Source organism: Artemia franciscana, chromosome 18, assembly GCF_032884065.1.
Source record: "Artemia franciscana chromosome 18, ASM3288406v1, whole genome shotgun sequence".
NCBI lineage: Eukaryota > Metazoa > Arthropoda > Branchiopoda > Anostraca > Artemiidae > Artemia > Artemia franciscana.
This window is the reverse complement of record NC_088880.1, coordinates 23,190,114-23,216,629: the sequence shown is the minus strand read 5'-3', so window position 1 is coordinate 23,216,629 and position 26,516 is coordinate 23,190,114. Positions and strand designations below refer to the sequence as shown.

The following is a 26,516-nucleotide window of genomic DNA, read 5'->3' as shown; positions in this document are numbered from 1 at the left end:
AAAAAATCGGCAGCTGGAATGGACTTTACAATCATTTAAATAGGCAGGACTGCAGCTCAGCTCCGTGATGTCTGACGAGGTTTCGTAGACACCCTCTACGCCATTCCTGGCTCTGTAGGATGCAAAGTATAAAGTAAACAACTTCTCATAACTGGCCGACAATGCAATCTATAATAATATACGATAGACAACTCTTAACGTTTTGCGAAGACCCCTTCATCTCCGCATTGCGCATTTAATTCAAACATATCTATAGATTTCTTTAAGGTAATGTGTCGGTATTTAATTATTTTCTTCATGTCTTTCAAGTTCGTGGAACGCCTAAAAAGGATCTAAATCATCGAAATATTTTACTTTTATTTCCAAGGAATGGTAATAAGGCAATAGAAAAAAATGAATACATTGCACTTACTTTTCTTATACTTAATTCCAACTGCACCTTTTACTTTATTTTAACAAGAAAAAAATTATAGAATGATTATAGCCGTTAGATATTTATTTAAAATTTTGCGCCCATAATTCTGCACCCGGAGCAAGTGCCCCCTCTGCCCACCCCCTAAAAACACCACTAGAACACAAAGAGTCCGGTTAGGGACACTCTTGTAGGACAATATGGCAGTTAAGTATGGTGTGCCACAAGGATCTTATTTACAATATACTAATACAGCTCATTTAATAAGACTGATTTCTAATAGAAATATCTTTCACTAAAAACCCAGTTATAAATGCATAACCTAAGAGATGTAGCGATAATTTTACCAAGCTTTAGCCTAACAGTTTTTGGCGTACCACTACTAAGCCAGTCCTATTCTAAAAACAAACATAAAAAAGACCATCAACTATTGTAACCATCTTTATTAAAATTCATCCAAAGAGAGTTATTCAAGAAAAACCTGAAAATTATAATCTAGGCAATACAAGTTTACATAAATCACTCCGATCAATCCTATATTCGCCAAATATTGTAGGAATATTTCAAAGAAAAATAACAGCTAATTAAAGCAAACTAAAACAGAAATGAAAAGTTATAAAGTGACTTTTGACTAAACAAAGTTCGTTTCTCTTAAAATCAGAGACAACGTTACAGAGAAAAAAAAAACATTATATATATGACATTTCAATATCAATAAATGCAGGGTTAAGTATCAAAATGAACCAAGTAAAAAAATAACTGCTCAAGCAAAAGTTTTATAAGTTCAATAACCAAAAATAGCATGTCAATTAAAAAATAATATCTTAGTTGACACAGTGGCACGTCTTAATAGGAAAAAATAAGGATCCTTGCTTTTTAACCAATGATGTGATTGATACGAACAGCGCAAGTTATTAATATGAACAGTGCAAATACTATGAATTATATCCGCTTACAGGCTCAATAGGGGAGGAACGAGCCGTCTCTCCTAATCCTCCTATATACTTAAACGAAAATAATAAGGAAGCAGAGACTTGGTTTCTTCTAATCATCTTATACACGAATTAAGACCACGCGAATTTTCTCTTTGCAATTTGTATATAAGCTTCCAAAGATGCAAAATTTCCACGACCCTTAATACATCAATTAAGACCGGACTTAACTGACCTGTTACGTTTTAAAGACTATTTAACAAAACTTTGGACTTACAGCTTTCTATTTGTACTAACCATTTAGCACATTAAGAGATTGGAAAGCCATTTGTGACAAAACTATCTTGCTTCACATAGATATTAAACCCTGCACATGAAACTTAGATATTTATACAATGAGCAATAACAAAACTAGCTGTGTGTTACATTTACTTCGACGAGTTTGCTTGAACAAAAAAAAATTTTCCTTTCTTTTTAAGTAAAAATTATTTCAAGAAACAAAACTAATAACGCACAACTCCATAGTACGGCTGTCAACTCTTCATGCACCATAGCTACGATATTAGTCGATGAACTGCGAGAGCCATCTGAAGGCCTCGCCATATCCCGTTTTCTTCAGAACAGAGACCATGAAAAGCTCCAATGGTCGGCCTCGAAGATCACTCTTGTTCATTGGTCCCTGCAAATTTACATATTGTCGTATAAAAATGTGTGAGTGATATAGTCAACTTAATATAATATTATAAAGCAAACAAAAAAGGAAATAATAGAATACATTGCTTATTTTGATTTTTAACTGGTGAAGTAAATATTCATGATTTTTTAAATAGCAAAATATATCTATTTTGTTTGTTTTTGGATTAAACAGTAAAGTTCTTTGGCTTAGAATAATCATTTTAACCAGTTACTGTTACTAAAAACCCACCACAGCACCAAGTCGCCTGAGGCCGACACAGCTACAAACGCCCCCCCCCCTTCATCCCAATTTGGTCAAAACAATCCTTTTACCTCCCTCCCAGGAAATTCTTATTTACGTTAGATCTTTCCTTAAACATCCTTCCACCCCAAATGACGTCCACCTGTTCTTCATCTAGACTTGGACGGTTGGCCGGCAAGGGCAATCTTTGGTAATCTGTCATCCTTAATCCGCAGAACGTGTCCTAGCCATCTCAACCTTTCTCTGATTATACCCATGACAGCGTGGTTGAACCATACTTTTTTACAGCCTACTCTTTGAGCGGTCAGTCAGTCAGACACCCAAAACAATCCGTAGGCAATTTCTCTGAAAAACATCTAGCAAATCTTCCTCCATTTTTTGGAGCGCCATACTTTCTATTTTCCCATGTAAATCTAGAAGCTAGTTAATTGTGGAGAAGATGGATCACGAAGTGATGGAAAGTGTCTGAGACTAAAAGTTTGGTCGGTAGCGAAACAAGTGAAGGATATTTTACAGAACTAGAAAGCCTAAAAATGTCCAAAAATTTCCGGGCTTTAATATCATTTTGTGTTAAACATTCATTAATAGACATATAGATTGATAAATAATACATAGATAGAGCTCTATTGATAAAGATTATCAGAAGCTCAAAAATAACCGAACTTGAGTTAAAAAAAAATCAAAACATTCGGAGTTGCCGCATAATTCAAGTCAAAATCATTAGGGACAAGAGAAACATTTGTAAATATTGAGAATGAAAAAAAAAGATTGTACAAACGACTAAATTCAGATAGTCCAAAACATGAAAAACATACAAAAAAAAACTGGAATGAAAGAAGCATCATAAATGGGCAAAGAAGGAAAACGGAAATAAATAAAGTGGAATGGATTAGTTTGTGACAATAAATCAGTTCAAAATGAGACACAAATTTTGAAACCGTTTTTAAAGTGACTGAAGAAGGGAGAATCTCTACTATGCTCGTAAGATACTCTTTGGAAATAAACCCTGCTCTTTCTCTCTTGGATATTCACAAACGTAACTTGCCCTCTATGAGTTATACTAGATTTACGAAACAAGAATAAAAATAACGGTTCGCCAGAAAAATTAACGACAGCTTGTTTAATTTGATATGTACAATGATATGTACAAAACATGATAGGTACATTGACATACACATGATATGTATATGTACATATGTACATGTACATGATATGATATGTACAAAACACCGAAGGTTTTAAGAGACAACATCTTTGGGAGAGAGAATTATTGTGATAAATGGCTAATAAGCCACTTTGGGGGCTGGGGCATTGCTCAACCTCAAGGACTTATCCAGCATTTCTGTTCGGAGAGGGGAAGGAGGATACAAGTAAACCTTTGTTTATATGGATCTTTGTTACGTTTTCACAAGTCTGAAAAGTCCCGGAAGGGGGCAGGGGTCAAACCTCCTACGTCCTAACCTCCCTGGATGCGGCCTTGCTCAGCGTATACATGGATCACATTTAAAATTCCGCCTGTGTTAAGTTCAATGATGTTTTTTTTCAAAAAATGTATTATATAATCATATTTCGTAGGAACTACTCCCCCAAACCCCAATGTCAGAATTTGCCTGCGTTCTCACGTACTTTTTTTTTCAAAGTTTTCCAGCGGCGAGGGGGATAATGCAAATTACACTGAGGGAGGAGGTGCACTTTCTACCCTCTGGGACATGTTTTCCAGTGACTTTAATTACCACTACTATCATGTCAAGGCCTTACCTTGCCTGTTGTCAGATGATGAATTTGAAATACGGATCTTAACTCCTGCTCTGACGCTGCATCCAAGCGATCAATTTTGTTTCCAAGTAGCAATATTGGAACAGTTGACAAAGTCTCATCCGTGAGCACTGAATCCAACTCTTGTTTGGATTCGTCAAATCGGGCCCGATCTGCAGCATCGATCAAGAAAACAATGGCATCAACAGCGGGGAAGTAGTCTCGCCAGACTCTTCTTGCTAAAATTAAAACAATACTGAGCCCCTTTTATTCACACTTTAGATTCTTCATTTTGAACCTGTTTATACGAGTAAAAACCATTTTTCACAATCTTTGTAGTTTCTTTTGGGCAACATTCTTTGATCCGAGACATTTAATAGAAACTTGATATATTCAGAGGCGGTTTTACGGGAGGCAAGGAGGGGGGATCCGAGGGAACACTTGTCCCAGGCGCAGAAGTTTTAGGGGTGCAAAATTTCTAAAAAATAATCTAACAGTTATAGTAATTTTTTTTCAAATTTTATTTTTATTGAAATAAAGTTGAGGGTGCAGTTGATTAATGAAATGTTTAATAAATTAATTAACAAGATAAAGTAAAAAATAAACAGTAGTTAAAAACAATAATTAATACTAATTAATAATTTAAACAATAGATTAAAAATAAATTATTAATTAATCAATAAATTGAAAAGAATTTTGTTAATGAATGAAAATTTTGACCTGAAAATGTTGTAGGAGACAGGGGGAGGAGGGGCAATTAATCAAGATTTTCCCCTGGGCGCAAGAGAGGCCAGAACCATCACTGAATACGCCTCATATTTGTGTATTTACCTGGCACACAAAAGCACGGGTTAGTCACATTGCAAAAGTTTGAGCTGATAGAGAAAAGACTTGAATACAAATAATTTCAAATGAAACTGAAATTAGCTGAAGATATATCACTCCGCCCCCTCTTTCTACAGGAGTCAAATCCGAATTAGATCGAATACACAACTAAGAGTCCAAAATTGGTAAATGCTACTCTCCAGTAATAGGTATGCACAAGGCGCAATTTAAATTATTGTATAGACCATGCCCCTTGACTATCCAGATACAGAACCCTCTTGCCCCCCCCCAAATAAAAATTTTGGAGATTCGCCCCTGGGTAGGTATATGCCAATCTGAACACCGTTCCTTCTCCCCCATATTTTTCAAATCAATCCACATTGTTCAAATTTGTATGCATCTTTAAAACCCTCCCCTGCTCCGTAGCTTACAGATTCGAGTTTTTGTCGTTTAATTAAACAGAAAACATCGTATTCTTCGTCACTAGAAGTTAAAGAGTGATGTTAATGCTAAAAAGGAACAGAAATTATTCTATATACATATAATGGGCGCTCATTACCCCCACCCCACCCCCATCCATTCTAATTCATCACTCTTTAAATTGAAGTTTCACCGCATTACAGGTAACGATTATACAATCCACAAAGAACAAGTTAAGCGTTAAAAAAAGGGGGGCTGATTGTTAGTCCATGTTTATAGAATAATTTCTATTTGTATTAAATATTAAAGGGATGTCAATACGATTTTTGAAGAATACCAGTGACACTCAAAATGTTTGGGCAAAAGGAGTGGAGCTATTTCCCAACAGCATTAAAATTGCGTACTTATCGAAATTCATTCCTCCAAATGGCGGAGAGTGAGAAAAGGTTTGAAAAACATAATTCAAAAATGTCAATCATTAATAAAATACGTACTTAATCTTCTTTTTTAGGGTAATGTTTAATAAGTTTACTTCTTTCAAAATTTAAAGATCAGGAGAAATAAAATTGCCCAAAAACAGAGCAAAAACACTGAAATGAGAAGGAAGAAATTTTTGCCGTAAAATGAAATATTACAATAAATTAAAACATTAAATAATTATTTAACTAAAAAATTATTTGTTAAATTATTAAATGTTATATATTATTAAATTATAAATTAGTTTATTAAAAAATTATCCAATTAAAATTAAATTACTTAATTAAAATATTAAACTAAAATAGCAAATTAAATTATTACAGATTAGAAAATGAAAATTTTCTATTTCTTTGATTTTACAGAAACTATTGCTAGAATCAGGATAGTCATATTGAACTGCAAAACTTGCCGGGATTGCCCCGATAAATTGACTGGATCAAAATAATCATACAAATTCATCTTTAGCGCTACAGCATAATGTTATTCATATATGGTGTTTCTGTATTTGAAATAGTTTAAATATGTGCTGTTTGGAATAGGCCAACTAAGCACAAAAGAATATAAGCTTTTACAAACAATCCCACAAGAAGATGAAATATTGGAGGACTTGGACACTCCTATCCATGAATTTTAGTTCTTGAGATAAAAAGAAAGGTCATTATTCCCTATGAAATTTTTTGAGTGTTCCTATATTATACAACTACTGTACTCTAAAATTTTACCTACTCGTAGTTCCAAGAAGAACTAACAGGCCGCCAAAATAAAAGAAATTATTATACGAACTGATATCAGATAACAGACAAAACATTGGAATACACATTCAGGTAAAAAGCCACGCATCTAACAAGACTAATGGAACTTCATTAGACTTAAATTCATTAAGTCTTAAATTTTCAGATTCTTTACACTTAAATTCAGCTAGTCTAAGACTAAACCCACTTAGTCTTTAGACTTATCATTTAGCCTTTAGATCAGTTTCAATAGACTTAAATTCATCAAGTCTTCAATCATTAGACTTAAATGGAGAAACAAACAGACTTAAGTTGCTTCAGATTACCTTAGGTTACCTTAGTTTTCTTTAGGAAGCTTTTGCTTGTGGCATGGACACAAAAAGTGCATGGAACTTTCTAGAACACATTCTGTTTTTAGTCTATTAAAAAGAGTATGGGTAGCTTAAAAGAATGAGAACTGAAATTACTGTCGACAAAAAAAAAAAAAAAAAAAAAAAAAAAAAAAAAAAAATCAACGCCATCTAGTATTTGGCGACACGAGATTTTTTCAGTGTATTACTAAGAATAATTAAATAGTTTAATTGGTATAACTGGGGTAATAATAAGCATCTGATCTCAGTTTCTGACAGAAAAATGATAACAGAGCTTGGAAAAATGGTAAGTATCACCAAACGTTTTTTTTTTTTTCAGACACTAGCTGCATTTCCCGCTCTTATAAGCTACCCATACTCTTTAGTCTATTTAAAAATTAACATATTGATATCAGAAGCACTCAGGTAGAGGTAGACTCAATCCACTTAACAATACACCTTACTGATACAAAAAGATCAAAAATACACTTATTATTTAAGAAAGTATGCTAATTAAATTAAAGATAAAGAAAATGATTTACCTTGGCTGTGACCGCCCAAATCGAAAGTGGTAAACTTCATGTTGCCTATGCATAGTTCTTCTGAAGCTGAAAGAAGAAACATTCTTAACAAACCAAGCATAAATAAATAAATGATGCGTCAAGGAACGATTATAAAGTTAGCTCTGTTCCACAATATTATCAGATCTGATCGAATTTCTGTACATATTATATAATTAACTAGTCATGAGGAAACAGAGACGGCGTTGTCAATAACTTAACACACGTAACTTCTACATGTAAGACAAAATAAGAACTCATTTTCAACTTATTAAAAAAAATAATTAACCGTTTTATCAGTGATTTTTCTTCCTTTGACAAAATACAGCTATACTACTAAGCTTCCCTCCATTTACTTACTAAATATTTAAAATTTTAAATATCAGTTTTCTATCGAAGTTAAACCTATTCCAATTAAAAAAAAAATTAAACACTCAACTAAATTTCACTTTAATCCTAAAAAGAGAAACAGAATTAAAGTATAATCTGCAACACCATCTACTATTTAGATATTACGCGGCTACGATATCCAGAAATCACGTATCATTTTCTTGTCCACATAAAAGACTAAAATCCTAAGCCCAAAATTTAAGACAGGATGATTAAGGTAAAAGAAAAAAAAACAAGGCCCAAATACTTTAACATGATCGTCACATCCACACCTCGTATGAACAAAGATGGTCACTTTTCAGGAGAAGATAAACAAAACTAATCTTGGGCCTTTCCACTGATCATGGAAATAAATAACAGATGGGAAAGAAGAGAATATATTTCAATTGAATTCAGTAGACTATTTGTAAGAAATTTATCAAAACATGCCAAGTTTTCTTAGATTAAAAAAACCGCAAATTATTCCTCTTGGGTGTACCACTTATTTTTAGGAAATCAATGGGATTTTTATAGGTTGAACCAATCGACACAACTAAAAAACTGTATACAGAAGAAAACTAAACTGATCTGCGTCCGAAGCAAGGCCGTTTCTGACAGGTAAAAACGTAGCAAAAATGCATTAAAACAAATTTTTGATACGTTTTGCACACACCCCCCTCCCCCGAACAAAAATATTGGCTACGGCCTAGGTCTGGAGTGTCACACACGAGGCATGTAACCCAGGACCGCGTCATACACCACTACAAGGCCGTGTCAAAGGTTACTATTATAGTAACGCATGTTTAAAATCACATTCATTAAAGATTGTACTTTTCAGAGAATAACATGAACAGTTATTGATTAGCATTTAACTAATCGCAACAAGTACATTTACTCACTTTTTTCAGGTAAAACCTAGTATCAACAAATAAATAATTCAATCTTGAGGTTTTTATTCACACAAATTTGAGAAACTTGAAAGCAACAATCCGATTGTTCCTGCCTTAACTCGCTTCTTTGATACAACCTAACGTTTACAGAAAGAAGGAGATATTTTCCTGAGAAGCCCCATAGCCAATTCCACGTTTAATAAGCTGCTAAAAAAACTTGAAGTTTAAGGTCATATGGAGCATAACAGATAAAAATATAATTCTCTCTGTCAAAATAAAATATACACTTTATGAGTCTGCAATAACATTTAAGTTGTCCTCTCTACACAAAAATTCGGTTTCGTTTGGCGTTTTACGGGCAAAGCGAAAAAGAAATTAAACAATGAAACCACTAGACAAACTGCTCTGATGTAGGCTGCGACTGCAGCAACTACCATCAAGAGACCTTCAAATATATCATGATTTATTTTCAGACCCAAGATGGAGCTGACATAATCAAAAGATTTTTTTTAAGATTTTCTCTTTTCGTTCATGAGGTTTTCAGATTTTCATTTAAAAATGATTTATAACTAAGCTTATGCATACAAATTAATTCTTTGTAGTTGCTCGCGGCATAAAACAGTTCTGAAAAATTTATTTCTTTACGGGAAAAATAAGGGAAATAAAAGCACCCTACAAAAGCACAATCTACAAAAAAAGTAAGAAGCCTACATAAGAAAGTCTGCTTTTTTATAAACAAAGGATGCTACAAAAGAAAAGTTATAAGCAAAAAAACATGATCATGAATCCAAATCGTTTGCTCTTCCTTTTTATTTCTCGAAACCTAAAAAATCATTATTCAGCCAAATTCTCAGCAAGTCACGTATTTAAATTTAAAAAAAAAATTGGTCGCTAAGGAATCTGAGAAACCCCTATAGTTTCAGCTTTGACACGTTTCAGAAGTCCTAACACTAGCGCAGCATTGATAGTAAAAGGTTAGCAGCCGGAAGACCTTCTTTTTCTAGATTCAGGAACAAACATAATATAATCTCAACAAACGGTAATTTTTTTCCGATTCAGATATTCGCTTTCAGCTATTTTAATTTAGAAGACTTTAAAAATAAGCGAGGCCCATTAAACATTAACACTACGTGGAGTTTAACAAAAACATTGGACTAATCATATTAAGTCCAATATGTGGACTTAACAAAAACATTTCACAACCATCATACCTAAAAGTCGTACCTGATAATTAATTCTCCTTCTTCATAAAGCAGGAGGTCCATGAACATAAAAAGAAGGTCAACCTTTTTATTACACTGCCTACATAGCTGGGATATAATCATGACCAATTAAGGAAAGGGATAAATTAGGAGTTATACAATCGTAGCAGCAATATAATAACTAGTAAATTTGTCTCTTCTATGGCATCTCAATTGGAAAACTTAAATATCATTCTGTTGTAATGAGAAGGGAGGTTAGAATTCAGGATTGCGACGACAGTATTAGGTATTTTCGCCATATAGCGGAGACGCTTGAGGGTAATGGAGACCTCATGCTGTGGATGACATTAAAATGAGAGATGCAATTCCATAATGATATATTTTTCATATGTGATAAATTAGGTCGGTTTCAGTTTCCTGATATATTCTTCAAAAAAGGTTTGCCAAGCTGTTTTAAAGGGAAGATCAGTAGGGCAATTTATGTTCGATCAGACCTGGGTCTTCCCTTTAAGAACAGCTTAAAAAGGTGTTTGGCAATTATTCTATAAGCGTTTCATAAAGTAAATTATTACCTTGGTAAAATAAAATGATTAAACAGAAAGAGTACCACCAAAATCAGAAAAAAGTAAAAAGGAAACAAAATTACTTGATATTACCAGAGGTGTTTGGCAATTATACTAGAAGCATTTATAATTTTAAATTAATATTTTAGTAAAATAAATGAAAAAATTCCCAAAATAAGAAAAAAAGTAACAAGAAAACAAAATTACTTGGGTGCAGAGTTGGTACATGCTGTGCCATCCTATCATCTTTTAACATGTGCAATAGAGTAGTCTTGCCTGCATTGTCAAGGCCCAAAAATAACAGCTTGCCCGATTTTTTGTAGAGCCCTGAAAGTAAAGGATTAAAAACAGAACAGACAGCATAGGAGTGAAACAGATTTTCAGTAAAGATACTAATAACAGTGTAATCATCAACAGGAAAGTAAGGCCAAAATTAACAAGCTCAAATATTAAAAATACGTATATACAAGATATATAAAACAACATCACTCATTCCTACTTTCCCAAAGCAAAAGCTTGTCAGGAACGAAAATAAAATAACACCTCACACAAACAAATATACCGTTTAATAAATAATAAAAACATAAAAGAACGAAAGAAAAAAAAGTAAGTCTAAATGACTTAATATTACTAAATAAGGTTTATTAGAGGTGTAATTAGCCTATATGGGTTTTATTGATTAGACGTTGTAATTTATCAACAGTGATAATTTATAAAGAAAATATTAAAAAAGGTTTACATGACCAAATGAGCAAGCAAATTGTGAACAACCGTGCCAGTGTTTTTCCCTAAAGGGGGGGGGGGGGGGATAGGTAAACCTACCAAAACGTTTAGGAAAGACCTTTGACTGACCGTATCTCAAAAAGTAAGGTCAACGAAAAATGTGGTTCAATCCCGTTTTAAGGCTATAACCAAAGAAAGGGTGATATGGCTAGGATCTGTTGTGCAGATACAGAATGACAGATTGTCAAAGATCGTACCAATTGGCCAACCATCTAGGGCCAGAAGGAAAGTAGGTCGTTCCTGAATGGGATGGAACGACCAAATCTCTACCAGGATAAATTTATAGTTGTTTTGGCTTTAGGTGGCTTGGTGCCGCAGTGAGTTGTTAGTAATAGTAGAAGTTTTGAAGAAAAAAAGTTGCAATAAACGTCATATTTTCCCAAGACATACAAAATTCAGTAATTGTTCATATTTTCGGCTTCTTAGGGGACTGACACCATCCCTAGTAACTTCACTTGATGGTGGCTCATTCATTTGAAAATTAGTTTGGATATAAAATATATGCTACTATAAATTCACTTGTTTACTTCAATTCTTGTAAGACTACTTACACACTAAAAAGACTCTGAAAGGACCTAAACCGACTAAAAGGGATAACAAAATGATTAGATACAGAAAACAAAAAATTGGAAACTAAATTTCAAAATAAGTGCCAAAATTGCAACATAAATGACTATATTCCAGCCATCCAAAGCAAGATGCATATACAGGCAACAGCTAAGAATTTCAAACAACTTCACGACAGCATCCAGCTTTAGACTAAATTGAGAGTCAAAACAGAAACAAGGCGGATAAAAAAAATGAATTAAATATATAGACAAAAGTAGAACTATCAAACATTCTAATTTAGCTATCAATATTACTGTTCATACAATCGCATTTCCCATTAGAAGACGAAGCAAACTTCAGATATAGGCTTTTACAGCATGGTATTATATTTCTGTTAATAATTTTGCAAGTTCCCTTTTGTTTCATGCCACAAGTTTGAGCCTTTTCTTCTTAATATTGCCGTAACCAAACCCCAGCGGTATAGCTTACATTGGTATAAGTTCACAGGAGATTGAGAACAGGAGACATATGAGTCATGAGAATCATGAGTACTGCCAGGAAATTCTTTGCAAGGGACAAATGCTACAAGGAGTTTCGCTTTCACTGAGATTTGACAGGAAGTATTTCTCATTTTCCTATTTTTATATACATTTTTGATGTCTTTTGTTTCCCCAAGAAGGCGGGGGTGCCCCTGCCTCTTAATGGGGGCTATACAAGCTTCAAGAAGAAAATAAATATATAATTTACCATTGAATGGCTGATTCCCCTTTATACAACAGAAGAAATTATAGATAATTGGAAATAGCCATTTGGAAGGAACTTTTGTTCAAACAAATGTAGTGTAAGGGCATACACTACCAATGAATTCCAAATGGCAGAAGCAGAAGTTATTTATGTAAGCATATAATTATTTATATTACTATTTTGCCTAAAACAGCATCAATTTAGACCAGGTGTTTCTAATTGAGAGCATATTTAACTCCAAAGATACAAAATATGTATCTTTTTTGGTTAGGGGAGGGGGAGGGTCACATGACACCTTGAAATTAGGCCACATATCCATTTTAATTTAATTATCTTGTTGCAGATATAAATAAACATAAAGGCATAATTGTTTAAAAAACAACTGAGAAATTTGATAATTACCCAAATATCCCAAAACGCCAGTGAGCCAATCCCAGAGGAACATACTGAAAAAGAATAAAAATTTGACCTGAAAAAGAAAGAAGCCATGGTTAGCTCAATTTAAGGCCACAATAGATACTAAATAAGTTTCGATTCAAATAAGTAGTATAAATCTTCGGCAATAAAAGAGCAAAAGAAAACAACAATTTACCCTGAACAGAGTCAATATGCTATGGAACAATAATTATGAGACACCAAGTTGTTTTGGAACTATCAAAAAGCAATGCATCCCAGTTTTAAAGGCAACACTGTCACTAGTAATGCAGTTCGACCAAAGATATATACAGTTTATACAGACTGAACAGTTATTATGAACTGTTCAAAAATAAATAAAATCTCTGAAGAAAACCAATTTGTTGATATAATCCTACTTGATTAAGCTAAGGCCTTTGACAAAGTGAACCATTCTATATGACTTTACAAGTTTATCATATATAATTAACCTTATTTTATTGGTTTAGATTTCTGCATTGTTGTCTTATCACATGACATTATTTAAGATGATGATAATCAGGTTTGATCTATGCCACAGTTTATCATCAGTGATGTGCTTTAAGGAACTTAACTTGGTCCAATTTATTTTAAGCAAAAACTGCCACCAGTTGACATTGACGCTCAGATACAGATTTTAACATAAATAGTCTACAAAGATACTTAAACTCTGTCTCACTAAAGTAGGTAATCTGATTAAAAAAAACTTCTTTAATACTAAGTTCCCTGTGTTAGCCCTGCAGTATGTTGCAACAACTGGATTCAATCTGTGGGTTCTGTATTACAAAGCTAAAGTCTAACCCATGTGAGGCTTGTGATGGTAAAGAAATTTGACAAAACCAGATGCAAGTTCATTAACCTTAAACCACCAAAATTCAACCACTAAAATTATATCAGCAGTTCAAAATTTGAAAATTGTTTAAAAATTTCTTTTATGCATGCTGACAATGAGAAAGATATGGGAGTCATTTTTTACTATGTTCTTATATTTCATTCATACATTCAGGGTCAAGTTGGAAACTCAGCGAGTCATCAACTATGATTAAAGGCACCATTATCTCTAGAGATACTAAACTGACAAGATTATTTGCTGCTGCAGTTAGAACCTTAGCAGAACTTGGAGTTGCTATAGTTCATTCCCAATTCAAGATGGACATTGCTGTAATACAGTTTGTCCAAAGACGTGCCATAAAAATTCCTATGAAGCTTCAGTGCTTACAGTACAAAGAAAAAAAGAAAAATCAAATTATCAACTATTAGTTGCAGAAGAAGAAGGTGAGATACTGTTAAGATGCCTAACAAACATATTACACCTGTCCAATCAACTACTGCTTGAGATTACTCTAAGAAGATGGTGAAAAGTTTTGTCACAGTAGAAAGTGTAGCTATTGTTTGTTCAATAAGCCATCCCACAATGGAAAAGTTGTTCAAATCAACAATCACTGCAACTTTAAATAACAATATCAAGAATATAAATATATATGATGACCTTGCTGCCTTTCCATCAAAAAAAAAACAACAGGGAACTTTGTTGAAGTAATAATCCTGGAACTGCTAAAAAAATTTCAATTTTAGTTTTATAGATTTCATTTTATTGTAAGTGTTATTTTATTTATATACATAGCTTGCAGAGGCCACCTCTTAGATGTAGAGCCAAATTATTCTTAAGGTTTAAACAATTGTCTTAGGTAAATTCTCCCATTGTTTTACTTGTTGTTGCAGCATTAAAACTTAAGATAAATAGATATTGCCCCATTATATATGTAGGAACTGCCACCCTCTCACTATGGGTGCAGCAAGAGTTTTGAGTTTAGAGGGGGAGGGATACAATGAATGTGCTGGTAATATTGTCCAGTGTGCAGACAAATGTGGAAACATAAGACTACATCCCAACATGTTTGCACTGCATACCAGCACTTTGGAACTTAGGGGCCCTTAGATTCACCCCTGCCTCTCACTGCCCTGCTCTTGCATTAGATTTTAGTCTCGCCTCAATTCTTCAAGAATTACTGCTTTAGCACAAGAGTTATTTGATAAAGTTTTGGTTTTTATCATGCAGTGAGAAAAACAGGTTGGATGTCTTTGTTTTTGAGAATAATTTTTTCAGTTGGAATCATTTGAGAGGCAGTTTAGGAAAGCACTAGTAAAATTTTACCATAAACAGGAATAGAGTGTTGAGTGGGAAGTAACCTCTCTACCTTATAGGATGGTTTTGTTTGTTTTAAGTTTTAGCATTTCATGAGCAGAATTATAAAAATAAAAGTAGGCCTATATATAGATTCACGACCAAATGTATTTAATTACTAGAGGCAATAAGCTTCAGCAATCTTTTACCTGTACACAGAAAAGATGAAGCATGACGAAATTGATATGCTCCAAAGAACTCTCACAATCAAAATAAGAAATGATGACACTGAAATTATTCTTTTTTAATCCTCTAATGCTGTCTCCTCCTGAAGTGAAAGGCTATCAACCCTAAAACTACCATCTTTGACCTTCCAACACAGGTACAGTGACATGTTACTAACACATATGTATGTTAACCAACCCAAAAACAAGCTCTTAACTCAGTTACCTAAAGAAAGACAAATACAAGGTCACTCTAAGAAGCTTCATAAGCCCAGAATCAGAGGAGATTTCTCAGCCCAAGGATCATCAATGATTGGAAATGTTTAAGTGTGGTTATCATGTCTTCAACATCAGCCAAAGTTTTCAAAAGGAGGCTGAACAAAGAATGGCAGACAAAACCTTTGAATTACAAAAGGAGCTGCCCATCACTTGTGTCTCATAAATAGTGATTAATAATCATAATAATAAATCTTTATTTGTTCCCTTTTATCACACTGTAATAACATGGATATTATCTAATCAAACAGTTCGTGGTAACGAACTGTAGTAAGGAGCAACCTTGCTCAATAGTAACCAAAACCCTAAAACGCGGAATTTTGATACCAAGAGTTACATCAAAAGAATCGCATTTTTATGCTGATTTTAAATGTTTAGGTTTCATCAAGTTTAGTCTTACCCATCAAAAGTTACGAGCTTGAAAAAATTTGCCTTATTTTAGAAAATAGGGAGAAACACCCCCTAAAAGTCATAGAATCTTAACGAAAATCACACCATCAGATTAAGCTTATCAAGTTTCAAGCTCCGATCTACAAAAATGTGGTATTTTGAATTTTTTGCCAGAAGACAGATCATGGATGCAAGTTTGTTTGTTTTTTTCTTTTCAGGGGAGATTGCATTGACCCAGTGGTCCTAGAATGTCGTGAGAGGGTTCATTCTAACGGAAATTAAAATTCTAGTGCCCTTTTTAAGTGACCAGAAAATTGGAGGGCACCTAGGCCCCCTCCCGCGCTCATTTTCCCCCAAAGTCACTGGATCAAAATTCTGAGATAACAATTTTATTCACCATAATCGAAAAACCTATTAACTATGTCTTTGGGGACGACTTACTCCCCCACAGTCCCTGTGGGAGGGGCTGCAAGTTGCAAACTTTGACCTGTGTTTACATATAGTAATGGTTATTGGGAAGTGTACATACGTTGTCAGGGGGATTTTTTTGGTTTGGGGGGGAGAGAAGTCGATGGGGGGGCTACGTAGTAGGATCTTTCCATGGAGGAATTTGTCATGGGGGAAGAGAATTTTAATGAAGGGGATAAAGGATTTTCTACCATTATTTAAAAAAAAAATGAAAAAATAAATATGAAAAGTTTTTTCAACTCAAAGTAAGGAGCAGCATTAAAACTTAAAACGAACGGAAATCATTGCGCATATGAGGGGTTTACCTCCTCGTAATACCTTGCTCTTTACGCTAGAGTATTTTTAGTAATTTCAACTATTTATTCTATGGCTTTTGTGATTCAGGGGTCATTCTTAAGGAATTGGGACAAAATTTAAGCTTTAGTGTAAAGAGCGAGGTATAGACGAGGGGGTGAGCCCCCCCCCCCATATACGCAATAAAAACATACGAATATAGAAGGTCGTTATGTAAGTTAATTCGTAAGTTAAGTATATTTTTTACTAATGAAAACGTTCTTAAAAATTTTAAAGTTAAAGTTGTTTGATCTTAATTAATCAAAAAATTGGAGGGTAACTAGGCCTCCTCCCTCGCTCCTTTTTTCTCAAAATCTTCTGATTGAAACTATGAGAAAGCCATTTAGCCGAAAAAATTAATATGCAAATTTTGTTTTAATTATTTATATGCAATTTATTTATTAACGAACAGAAATTATTCCGTATATAAAAGGGGTTGACCCATCCTCAACGCCTTGCTTTTTATGCTAAAGTTTTTTATTGTTTTAAAAAGTAGAGTTGTGAGAAAGAGTCAAACTTTAGCGTTAAAAGCAAGGCGTTGAGGATGGGTCAACCCCTTTTATATGCAGAATAATTTCTGTTCGTTTTAAGTTTTGATGTTGCTCCTTACTTGCAGTTAAAAAAACTATTTTTTTTTATTTAATAAAAGCATAATAAGACCAACACCTTGACTTCAGGACACTGCTGTTGTTACACCTGACACAGTAGGGCACAAAGGAGTTTAAAATTTCGTCATCAAGTGTGTTAGTGGGCACCCTAACAGTTTTTCCCCTCTTTTATAGTTGCCAACCTTGTTTTGTGTGCGTGGGTCTCTGAAGTAAATGAAGACAGGATATCTCAGTGTGTTGAGGACTTCAGGATGTCAACTCAAACTTTAGCAAGTTTTATAGCATAAAAAAGGAGTTGCTCTGTCATCTCCAAACAAGAGATCATCACTTAACATGATGCCAAGTATTTTTGCTGTTTTCTTTGTTTGGAGAGATACAGATTTGTCTATGTTCTTCTTCTTCAGGAAGTTGAAATGCATTAGAAAGCTTTTCTTGAGGCTTAGCTGAGGCTTCACTTGATCAGCTTGATGTTGAAGCTTTGCAGCCAGGGCTATTAGTTGAATGGATATCTGTGACAGGAAGTTCAGCAGGCTTAGCCAAAGATCATATGCAAATTTATACCTCTGTTTGTGTTGCCTTACCAGTCCACTGATGACTATCACAAATAAGATGGGACCTAACTTGCTTCCTTGGGCTACTCCACACATTATGGCTTGGGAGTCATACCCAACCAACTTGCATACTCTATCACAAATTGATGTTTTGTAACAGTTTCTACTCTATACTCCAGAAGAATGGTCCCCTTGATCATACCTTTATGTGGTCAATGTTGCCAAGTGGGCTTAAATTACATCTATCACTCTCCTAGTTGAAAGCCATGCCACTGGACCATAAACACAGTCAAAACCATCTTGTTTTTATATTTTGTGTTAAATACTTAAACAGCCAAACAGATCCAGCATTGGACCTTATCTTGCTCCAGAGTGCAAATTAAGGTAGTTAAGGTAATCAACAGATGCAAAACAACAGAGAAATATATTGATTAGGGTTATATATAGGACCATCAAGTCATATGAGGTGCATTTGTAAGTAAACAATATTTTAGATTTGGAAAGATTATAAAAAAGGCATCAAGCAATGTATTCACCTTGTCCCTATGTCATTTATAAGAGTCATGTATGCATTTACCCTATTTGATTCCCTAATCAATGCCCTTTTGAAATAGAAGGATTAACACCATGAACAAAGTGGCCCCTCTTTAACTGAGCCAGACATTGTCCTATGCCCAGGCTATATGCAAAACTACAAGAAAATAGTATAATAAAGAGCTAAAAACTTTCCTTTATAATAGGCAGAGAACCCATGTTAATCAAATTTACATGTTACCTTCTGTTTTCATCTACATTTTAAAGTTTGAAAATATATTTGTTGAAGCCTAACTGGACAGACTATGCCAATTTCACAATTATGTTATTTTATCAACTGGGTTAACAAAAAAAGTGCCAATTAAAGAAGATATATAGTATGATTCAAGCAATAAAAAACAATTAATAAATATATCACTTAAGAAAGTATTCCATCTGGCACTACTGGAGAAAAGTATGGTTTCAATTATCAAGGTAGTATCAAATAAGTGTTTTTTGGGGAAACTGAAGGTAACAACTCTTTTGTTAGTATAACATAGCCTTCAGAAGAGCCCACGGAACAGTATTACTGTATAATTAAACCTCTTGAGAAGGAAATTTGTTAAAAAGCCAATTCTCATGTCATAATATGCTGAAAAATTGTAGTTAATCATTCCTAAAAGCACTTTACTTTACCCCTAATGTGCAAATATGTAGCCCAAATTATATTTGTCCCTTGCATTTTTTTTCATTTCTAGATACTTTACCCCCCCCCCCTAATGTGCAAATATACAGACTTAGCCTAAATTATATATCTCCTATGTGTTTTCTGTTTCTTGACTTTGTCACTGACGATTTAATTTATGGGTAAGCCTAGACAGCTTGAAACAAGAGTGATGCTTGTCAAAATGCAAGAGAATAGCCCCAATTTAGGCTTCTATCAGTATAAGCCTAGAAAAGCTGAGGAAGAAGCATGTTAAAAACAATACTTACTTCATAATAAGCTGAAAAATTGAGGTTGACACATTTTTAAAGCAATTCCACTATGTTTACCCTACCCCCTCAACTCTTCTAATCTGAAATATTATAACTCAAATTATATGTTTCTTATGTGTCCCTTGTTTTTCCTATTACTCATACACTGAACCAATGATGACAAAATGAAGAAATGGAAAAAACACACAGGAAACATAATTTGGGCTACATATTGTCACATTAGGAGGGGGTTTGGAGTAAAGTATAGAGGAATTAGAGTCAAAATGTATTAACTACAATTAATTTGCATATTATAAAGTAAGAGTTGTTTCTTAATATGTTTACTTCTTAATATGTCCAATTCTAGTCTTGGTATATACCTAGTTAAATAATTACAGAGAAAGAAACATATTAAGAAAACAATTTTTGCTTCATAATAAGCAAAATGATTGCAGCTAATACATTTTGGATGCAGCCCTGCTATAGTGTACCCCAACTCTACCCCTAATGTGCAAATATATAGTCTAAATTATATAATTCCAATGCATTCTGCAACCTGTCACTTGTTTTTTGGACCCCTAAAGTGCAAATATACAGCACAAGGGTAGTTCCTTGTAGCCAGTAGACACTTGAGAATTGAAGTTAGGTTAATCCTAATGAAATAGGGTACTAAACCAATTACCAACCCCCAACAAATAAAGTAACACACCACAAATTTTTTTTAAGAAAAACCTAATATTTCATCCTTAGGAATGGCAGCTTTTCATCTTTTCTTCCTCATGCTTAACTTATGACAGCATTTCTAGGTCAGTTTGATGCATCTATTGACACAAAGCAGAGCCAACTTTTGCCAGCCAAGGAATTTTGCATGGATTTTGAATTTGTCAAAAGGTATTTAATAATTAAACAAAATTTTGATCAGTTTTGAGGAATGGTGTAGTTTTAAATGGTTGGTTTTCTTAACAATAAAAAATTATCCTTTCAATAATCAAACAGGGTACAGTGTTGCTTTACTGGTCACAGCAAACCTATTTCCCAATATGGTCATTTTTTTAATATAAACAGAAAACTGGGTGGATGGCTATGTTGTAAGGTGATTTGGAGCTTTTTCTATTTAATTATGGCCATACCGTTTGTAAAACAATAAAAGGAAATATTATTTAACCTTATTTTATTCAGGATGCTGATAATGTTAATACTCTGCCTCAAATTTTACTATTTTCTCCTTCCTAGTTTTCTCTTGGGTTTTAATAATCTTTCACATTAAAAAAAGAAAAAAAAAACATATTTGCTAAGTTTCCATAAGTTGGCCATTTTTCTAGGATTTAATCAAGTAATTTTAAGATGAATACTTTATTTGGAAATACCCAATTGAACCTTTCAAATATTTTCTGGGAACAAACTATAAGTTAGGAGTGATGCAACTCAATAGTGACCACAATGCTAAAAAACTGAATTTCGATACCAATAGACATATTAAAAGAATTGGTTTCTTTTGGTGATCCCAAATGTATAAGTTTCTTTAAGCTTAGTGTTACCTATCAAAGGTTTCAAGCCTAAGAGAATTTGCTTGGATTTCAAAAAAAGGGGAAAAATACCCCTAAAAGTCAAAGAATGTTGACAAAAATCACTTTATCAGATTAAGCATTGTAATTTAATTAGGCTTCCTTTTTTAAGCATGTGACATAATACTTCAACTAAATTGTCTGTTTTTCTTTAGGTAGAAATAAGCCTGCAACAAGTTCTGATGGTGATAGTTGGTGCTATATTTATTGTCATAGGCTTGGAATGGTTGTGGGTGCTTTGATTCACTTGTGACAGGTGTGAGGTGGCATATGCATTGGCAATGTCTCCCTGAAAATATTTCAACCAATTACAACAAGTCATTGATGAAGCTAGATGATTTCTTAAAGTCAAAAGAAACTATGTTTACTGCCAGATATGTTTGAAAGAGTAAAACTTCTGGTTTGTTAGTTAATACTGTTGCTTTTTTATATTTTTTACATTTTGGTATTATAATTTTATTTGTTCCATTACCAAGCTCCTATCTGAAAAAAATATGGAATTTGTATTTTTTTTATTTTTTTTTTTTTTTTTGCCAGAAGAAAGACCATGGATATGTGTTTATTGACTTTTCTAGGGGTGATAGTATTGACCCAGTGGTCCTAGATTATTGGGAGAGGGTTCATTCAAAAAGAGATTAAATGTTCAAATGCCCATTTTAAGTGATAAAAATGGTTAGAGCACAACTAGGTCTGATCAATATTTTATTCAGCATAGTTGAGAGGCCCAATAACTATACCTTTAGAAGTAACATGCCCCCACCACCCAAGAGGAAAGGTCTATCCCTGAAGTATCCTTGAAGACCTATCAGCCAATTATGCAAGTCATCAAAAGAGCTAGATGAGTTTTTAAAGTCAAAAGGAAAAACACTTTTACTTCCAAATACATTTAGAAGAGTGGAAGTTCTATTTTCTTAGTTAATACTATTTCTTTTAATATTTTTACATTTGGATATTATAATTTTATTTGTTTTCAATACAAATATCTGAAGGTTTAGTTTATATATATATATATATATATATATATATATATATATATATATATATATATATATATATATATATATATATATATATATATATAATGAAAGAAGAAATCACCAATGCAACAGCACAAACACATAAAAAAAAAGACAGAAGGAGAAAGGAAGACTGTTTTCCTACATTAGTTATTAATATAGATCAGTACTTCAATGAGGCCTTAATCCTACTCATCCATACAATTACATAGGTCAAACAGCATAGCCACACACAACCAACCATAAAGAATTATCCATGGACAGGCAGTTGTGTCATAAGTAAGTATAAGTCATCATTTACCAAATATTAAAAACAGAAAAAAAGACAATAATTCAGAAGCAACAACCCAACACAAGGGCTCATCAGGAGAACACACTTGCCTATAGGGTTTTGGCATAAAGTATGGGTTGGAAAACTGGTTTGGCCTGTTGTGTACATGGTCACTGTTGAGAGTTTAAGAAAAGCACTTTTATATATTAGCAATGCTGCTTTAAGCATACTTTCAAAAGTGCATGAAACAAGCAATGACAGAGCTTTCAGGTGATAGACTAATTCATATTTGAGTCAGTGATTTTGTGGCTTTTGTGTTGATTAAAGTAGGCTACAGAATATTTTTCTTACAGTTGGCAAACTGGTTTAGTGCCCTATACCAAATGAAAATATAATAGTTTAGTAACAAAATTATGGAAACTACAACAAACAATTATGAATGTATTATATTCAGAATGTATTATACAAAATCCCTAGCTTAATATAGCCCATCCCAACCAAAATACCATCTCTATATATTAGATTTTAGCTAAACCTAAGCTAATTATCTCTATATACTGACAACTATAAACCAGTTATTGTCTGATCTTGCTGATCAAAATTCTTGAGTGTGAACTGGCAAATACACAAAAACAAGCCCAAAAAATAAAATTTCAATGTATTTTGCCACCTGTCACTTGTTTCATCACAGTTGATTCAATTTATATACAAACAGGTTGAAACAAGAGATCTAATTTGGGGGAATAGGCTTAGATGGAAAATATATAATTTGGGCTATATAATTGCAAATTAGGGGGGAGGAGAACCCTTCCACCAATTTTGGGTGTGATTGCAAACTAGGGATGGGGGGTAGAGTAAAGTGAAGCACTTTTATAGAAGATTAACTATAATTTTTGGTAAATTTATGGCAAACCATATAACTGGCTTTTGTATAAAGTGAATATACTACATGATGCCTTTTTTATGCTATTTATGAATATAATAATTGCTTCTTCCTTAAATTCAGAGTTAAGCACTTTTTTAGCTCTTAAAAATGATGAATTTTCAAAAAATATGACAGTTCCTATAACTGACTTACCAATGAAGCAAATATACCACTTGATGCCTTTTTGATGTTCCTTATAAATATAATAATTGATTCTACCAAAAATTCAAATCTAAGCACTTATAAAGTATTAAAAATGATGAATTTTCAATTAAAGTACAAGTTATCCATTGTTTCTGACAAAATAATACTACAATTTCTCAGTGCAAAGAAGAATGTCATAAAACTGGTAAAATTAATTTATCCAAATTAATATTGGAAAATCAGTGCTTGTGGACTATATAACAATAAAAAAATGGATTTATAGTGAAACAGTAAGTTTGAGACAAATGTTTTTAGCCTTTTTATACCTATATTTAGGTCATTTTTCAGAGCTAAAAAAGCACTTGAATCTGAATTTGAGGTAGAATCAATTATTATATTCATAAATAACATAAAAGAAGGCATCAAGTGGTGCATTCACTTTATGTGAAAGCCAGTTATATGGTTAGCTATAATTTTACCAATTTTTCTGCTTATTAAGAAAGTTGCCAAAGGCTTGATTTCCTAACATGCTTCCTTCTCAACAGGCCTAATTTTACTCTAATACCCATAGAAAAATTGTTACTCACCCTTCTTCTACCTATCTTTAGCAGAAGAATAAAGGTTATAAGCCTATATTTTTTTCCAAAACATACAAAAACTTTGCTATTTTAAAGAGCAATTAATGTTTCACTATTGATGTGCTTCATTATTCTCTTAAGTGCGTTGCGTTTACTTGTTAGGCATACTAAAATGACAGTTAAGAAAACAATTTTTAAAAATGAATTAACCTAGCCTAGGGCCAGCTGGAATGTTAAGTCACCTTCTTTTTTTCAAAAAAAGACTTTTCAACAAAGTCAATGGATCATCTACTATATTTTAATGCAAAAAATGCACACAAAAAAGGTAAAGACTAAAGAAAGTTTAGTAACAGACCTAAAATATGCTAAATATTTATGATGGAATTAATTCTGACACGTTGGCAAACAGTGTTGACAAATCAGAAAAAAAATTCATAATAAAAAATAAGAACAGACACTATCTTTTACTTACCTCAAAACTCGAACTCTCCTGCTATTTTCTAAAGACTGTTTATTTAAGAATTTTAGGTAATTATGTATATAATCAAAATCGTTTATTATCTGTTGTGACAATGTAAAATCTGCGACATTCTCATTTAGCTAATTACAAGCCGAAAACTCTACATCAACGCTGTTGCCAATATTGTATTTAAAATAGATGGCAATAACACTAGAGTCAACACGGATTATTCTAGAGACCTTCAAATGCCATAAACGCCAAACAACACTATATTACGCGGATCACAAGAACATTAGTGTCCAACCGCAGTCTAAATCAGCGACTAGGTCATATTATACAACACAACACAAGATACAACACAAGAAGAATTTGTCAAACAGCAAAAAGTCATCAAAAACGCACAAGCTACGAATTATTAAAAGCACCGACAACAACCGCCATAAAGTTTTGTGATTAACGCTGTGATCTGGAGGAAACCAGTGTCCGTTTTGGAACTTTCACAGCCGTTTCTTTGGGGAGTTAGGCGTGAAGAAGTTCTTTAGAGAGATGAAGAAAAGGGATTAGTCTAAATTTCAAGCAGAGTTTTCTATGACGGACGAAAATGGGGTCAAGTTCAACTGCTCTTAGTAAAAAAAAGATTAAGGCAATGGGGAGCTTTTATAAATGATTTATAGTGATCCCTAAAATGCCAAACAGCCATTGATGTTCTCTTTAACAAGGAAAGTTCCTCTCTATTTTCTGATATTGTGATTCTAGCAAATTAAATTAGTATCTTCTTGCGAATTTTGGGATGGTGCCTTAGCCGCGATTGAAGGTAGCTTTTCAGAAACAGCAGTGGATACGACTATATCCACATTTATAGTGATAGTGATATTTATAATTATAGAAGAAAAATGAGAATTTAGGTCGTCCGTTCGTTGTCTAGCTGTTCCTTTTTTATGCAATCAACTGGTAGTCGGCAAAGCCGCTCCTAGGGCTGGTGGCACCCGGGTAAAAATTAATTACAGCGTTCTTCTCCCGACTCAAATATAAGCGAAAAAAGGCGAATCAAAGCGTAAAATTTGATCAAAGCGGGCGCCCCCCATTCATGGCACCTAGAGTGGCTTGCCCAGATCACTCCCCTTTTGAAATATTCTGGCTGTGGGCCTTACCCAGTTAGGTGCTTAACTTTATAAAAAAAACTGTAACGGCTTGGATTCGAGGAGGTTGTCTACTACTTAAAAAAAATTCCTGGGCTTGTTTAATTTTCTATTTAATTTGCTTTTAACTTCTTTGCTTCTTCTTCCTTCCTGCCAACAGATTGTTTTGGGTACCCGACTGATCGACAAATCTCAAACAGTAGCTATACAGCAATGCAGCTATACTAAGTGTTCGCTTTCCAGGGCTTTAATGAGAGAAAGAATGAGATGGCAGGGCACACTCTGTGGATGACAGATTGCTAAAGATTGTCCTTTTCAGCCAACCGTCTAGGACCAAACGGAAAGTAGGTCATCCCCAGTTAGGGTTGGAAGACGTCGTAAGGAAAAATTAAGGGAAATAGGAACTCCTTGGGAGGGTGCAGAGAGAGGCTTTGAATAGATTGGAATTGAGGAGGAGCGTGAGTAGCTCGGTTGGCCTCAAGCGGTATAGTGCTGCAGTGAGTTGGCACTTGTTGTGAATGTTTATGTTGGATCATTTGTTTAATCATTGAATCTACATATGGTTTGTCAGCTGCACAAACTTCGGTATTTTTTTCAAAAAATATAAAAAAAAAATCATTTAGTTTGCTATTAAAATTTTGCACCTGTGAAAGTGTGGCTCCATTCTGCTTTCCAGGGCTTCAAAAGAGAAAGAATGAGATGGATATATATATATATAAAATACCACCTTCTGGTATTGGAAAATATCAACAATATTGTTGAAAACCTCCTAGCACAGCTATGCCAACAAAAATGGTGTGTTTTCTGGATGTAATCTTTCGATTCTTGAAGCTTACCCCAAAAAACCTTTCTTACAGCAGTGGATTGACCAGGAAGCAATGTTAATGCTTCTGTTCTTTGTGGGCAGAATACAGCTTAAACAAAAATACAAGTATGCGTGAAGGTAAATTGTCAAACGAATTGTTTGTGCATGTTCAATCCCACTTTCCAAGGGTATAATGAGAGAAAGGTTGAAATGGCTGGA

General features: G+C 33.6%; 1 protein-coding gene across 2 annotated transcripts; it reads right to left on the bottom strand.

Moving 5' to 3' along the window:
• Positions 1-840: 840 nt before the first annotated feature.
• On the bottom strand, positions 841-24,533 carry LOC136038768 (small COPII coat GTPase SAR1A-like). Of its 2 annotated transcripts, none has more exons than XM_065722143.1 (6): positions 24,366-24,533; positions 12,902-12,968; positions 10,631-10,750; positions 7,382-7,447; positions 4,040-4,275; positions 841-2,023 (listed from the first exon to the last, which is right to left on the bottom strand). In XM_065722143.1, the coding sequence occupies exons 2-6, from the start codon at positions 12,942-12,944 to the stop codon at positions 1,907-1,909; spliced, it is 582 nt and encodes a 193-aa protein (XP_065578215.1). In that variant the 5' UTR covers positions 12,945-12,968; positions 24,366-24,533; the 3' UTR covers positions 841-1,906. The 2 variants fall into 2 exon arrangements, with proteins under 2 accessions (XP_065578215.1, XP_065578214.1); XM_065722142.1 differs by lacking the exon at positions 24,366-24,533 and adding an exon at positions 24,249-24,325.
• Between the last annotated feature and the right edge of the window lie 1,983 nt (positions 24,534-26,516).

What these genes read in the sequence shown, in the direction of transcription:
- LOC136038768 (XM_065722143.1), bottom strand. Translation starts at nt 12,944, where the DNA reads ATGTTCCTCTGGGATTGGCTCACTGGCGTTTTGGGATATTTGG. An exon ending in TGTACCAACTCTGCACCCAA is followed by an intron (nt 7,448 to 10,630) that starts GTAATTTTGTTT and finishes TTCTTCTTTCAG; the next exon opens with CTTCAGAAGAACTATGCATA. An exon ending in ATCATCTGACAACAGGCAAG is followed by an intron (nt 2,024 to 4,039) that starts GTAAGGCCTTGA and finishes GTAAATTTGCAG; the next exon opens with GGACCAATGAACAAGAGTGA.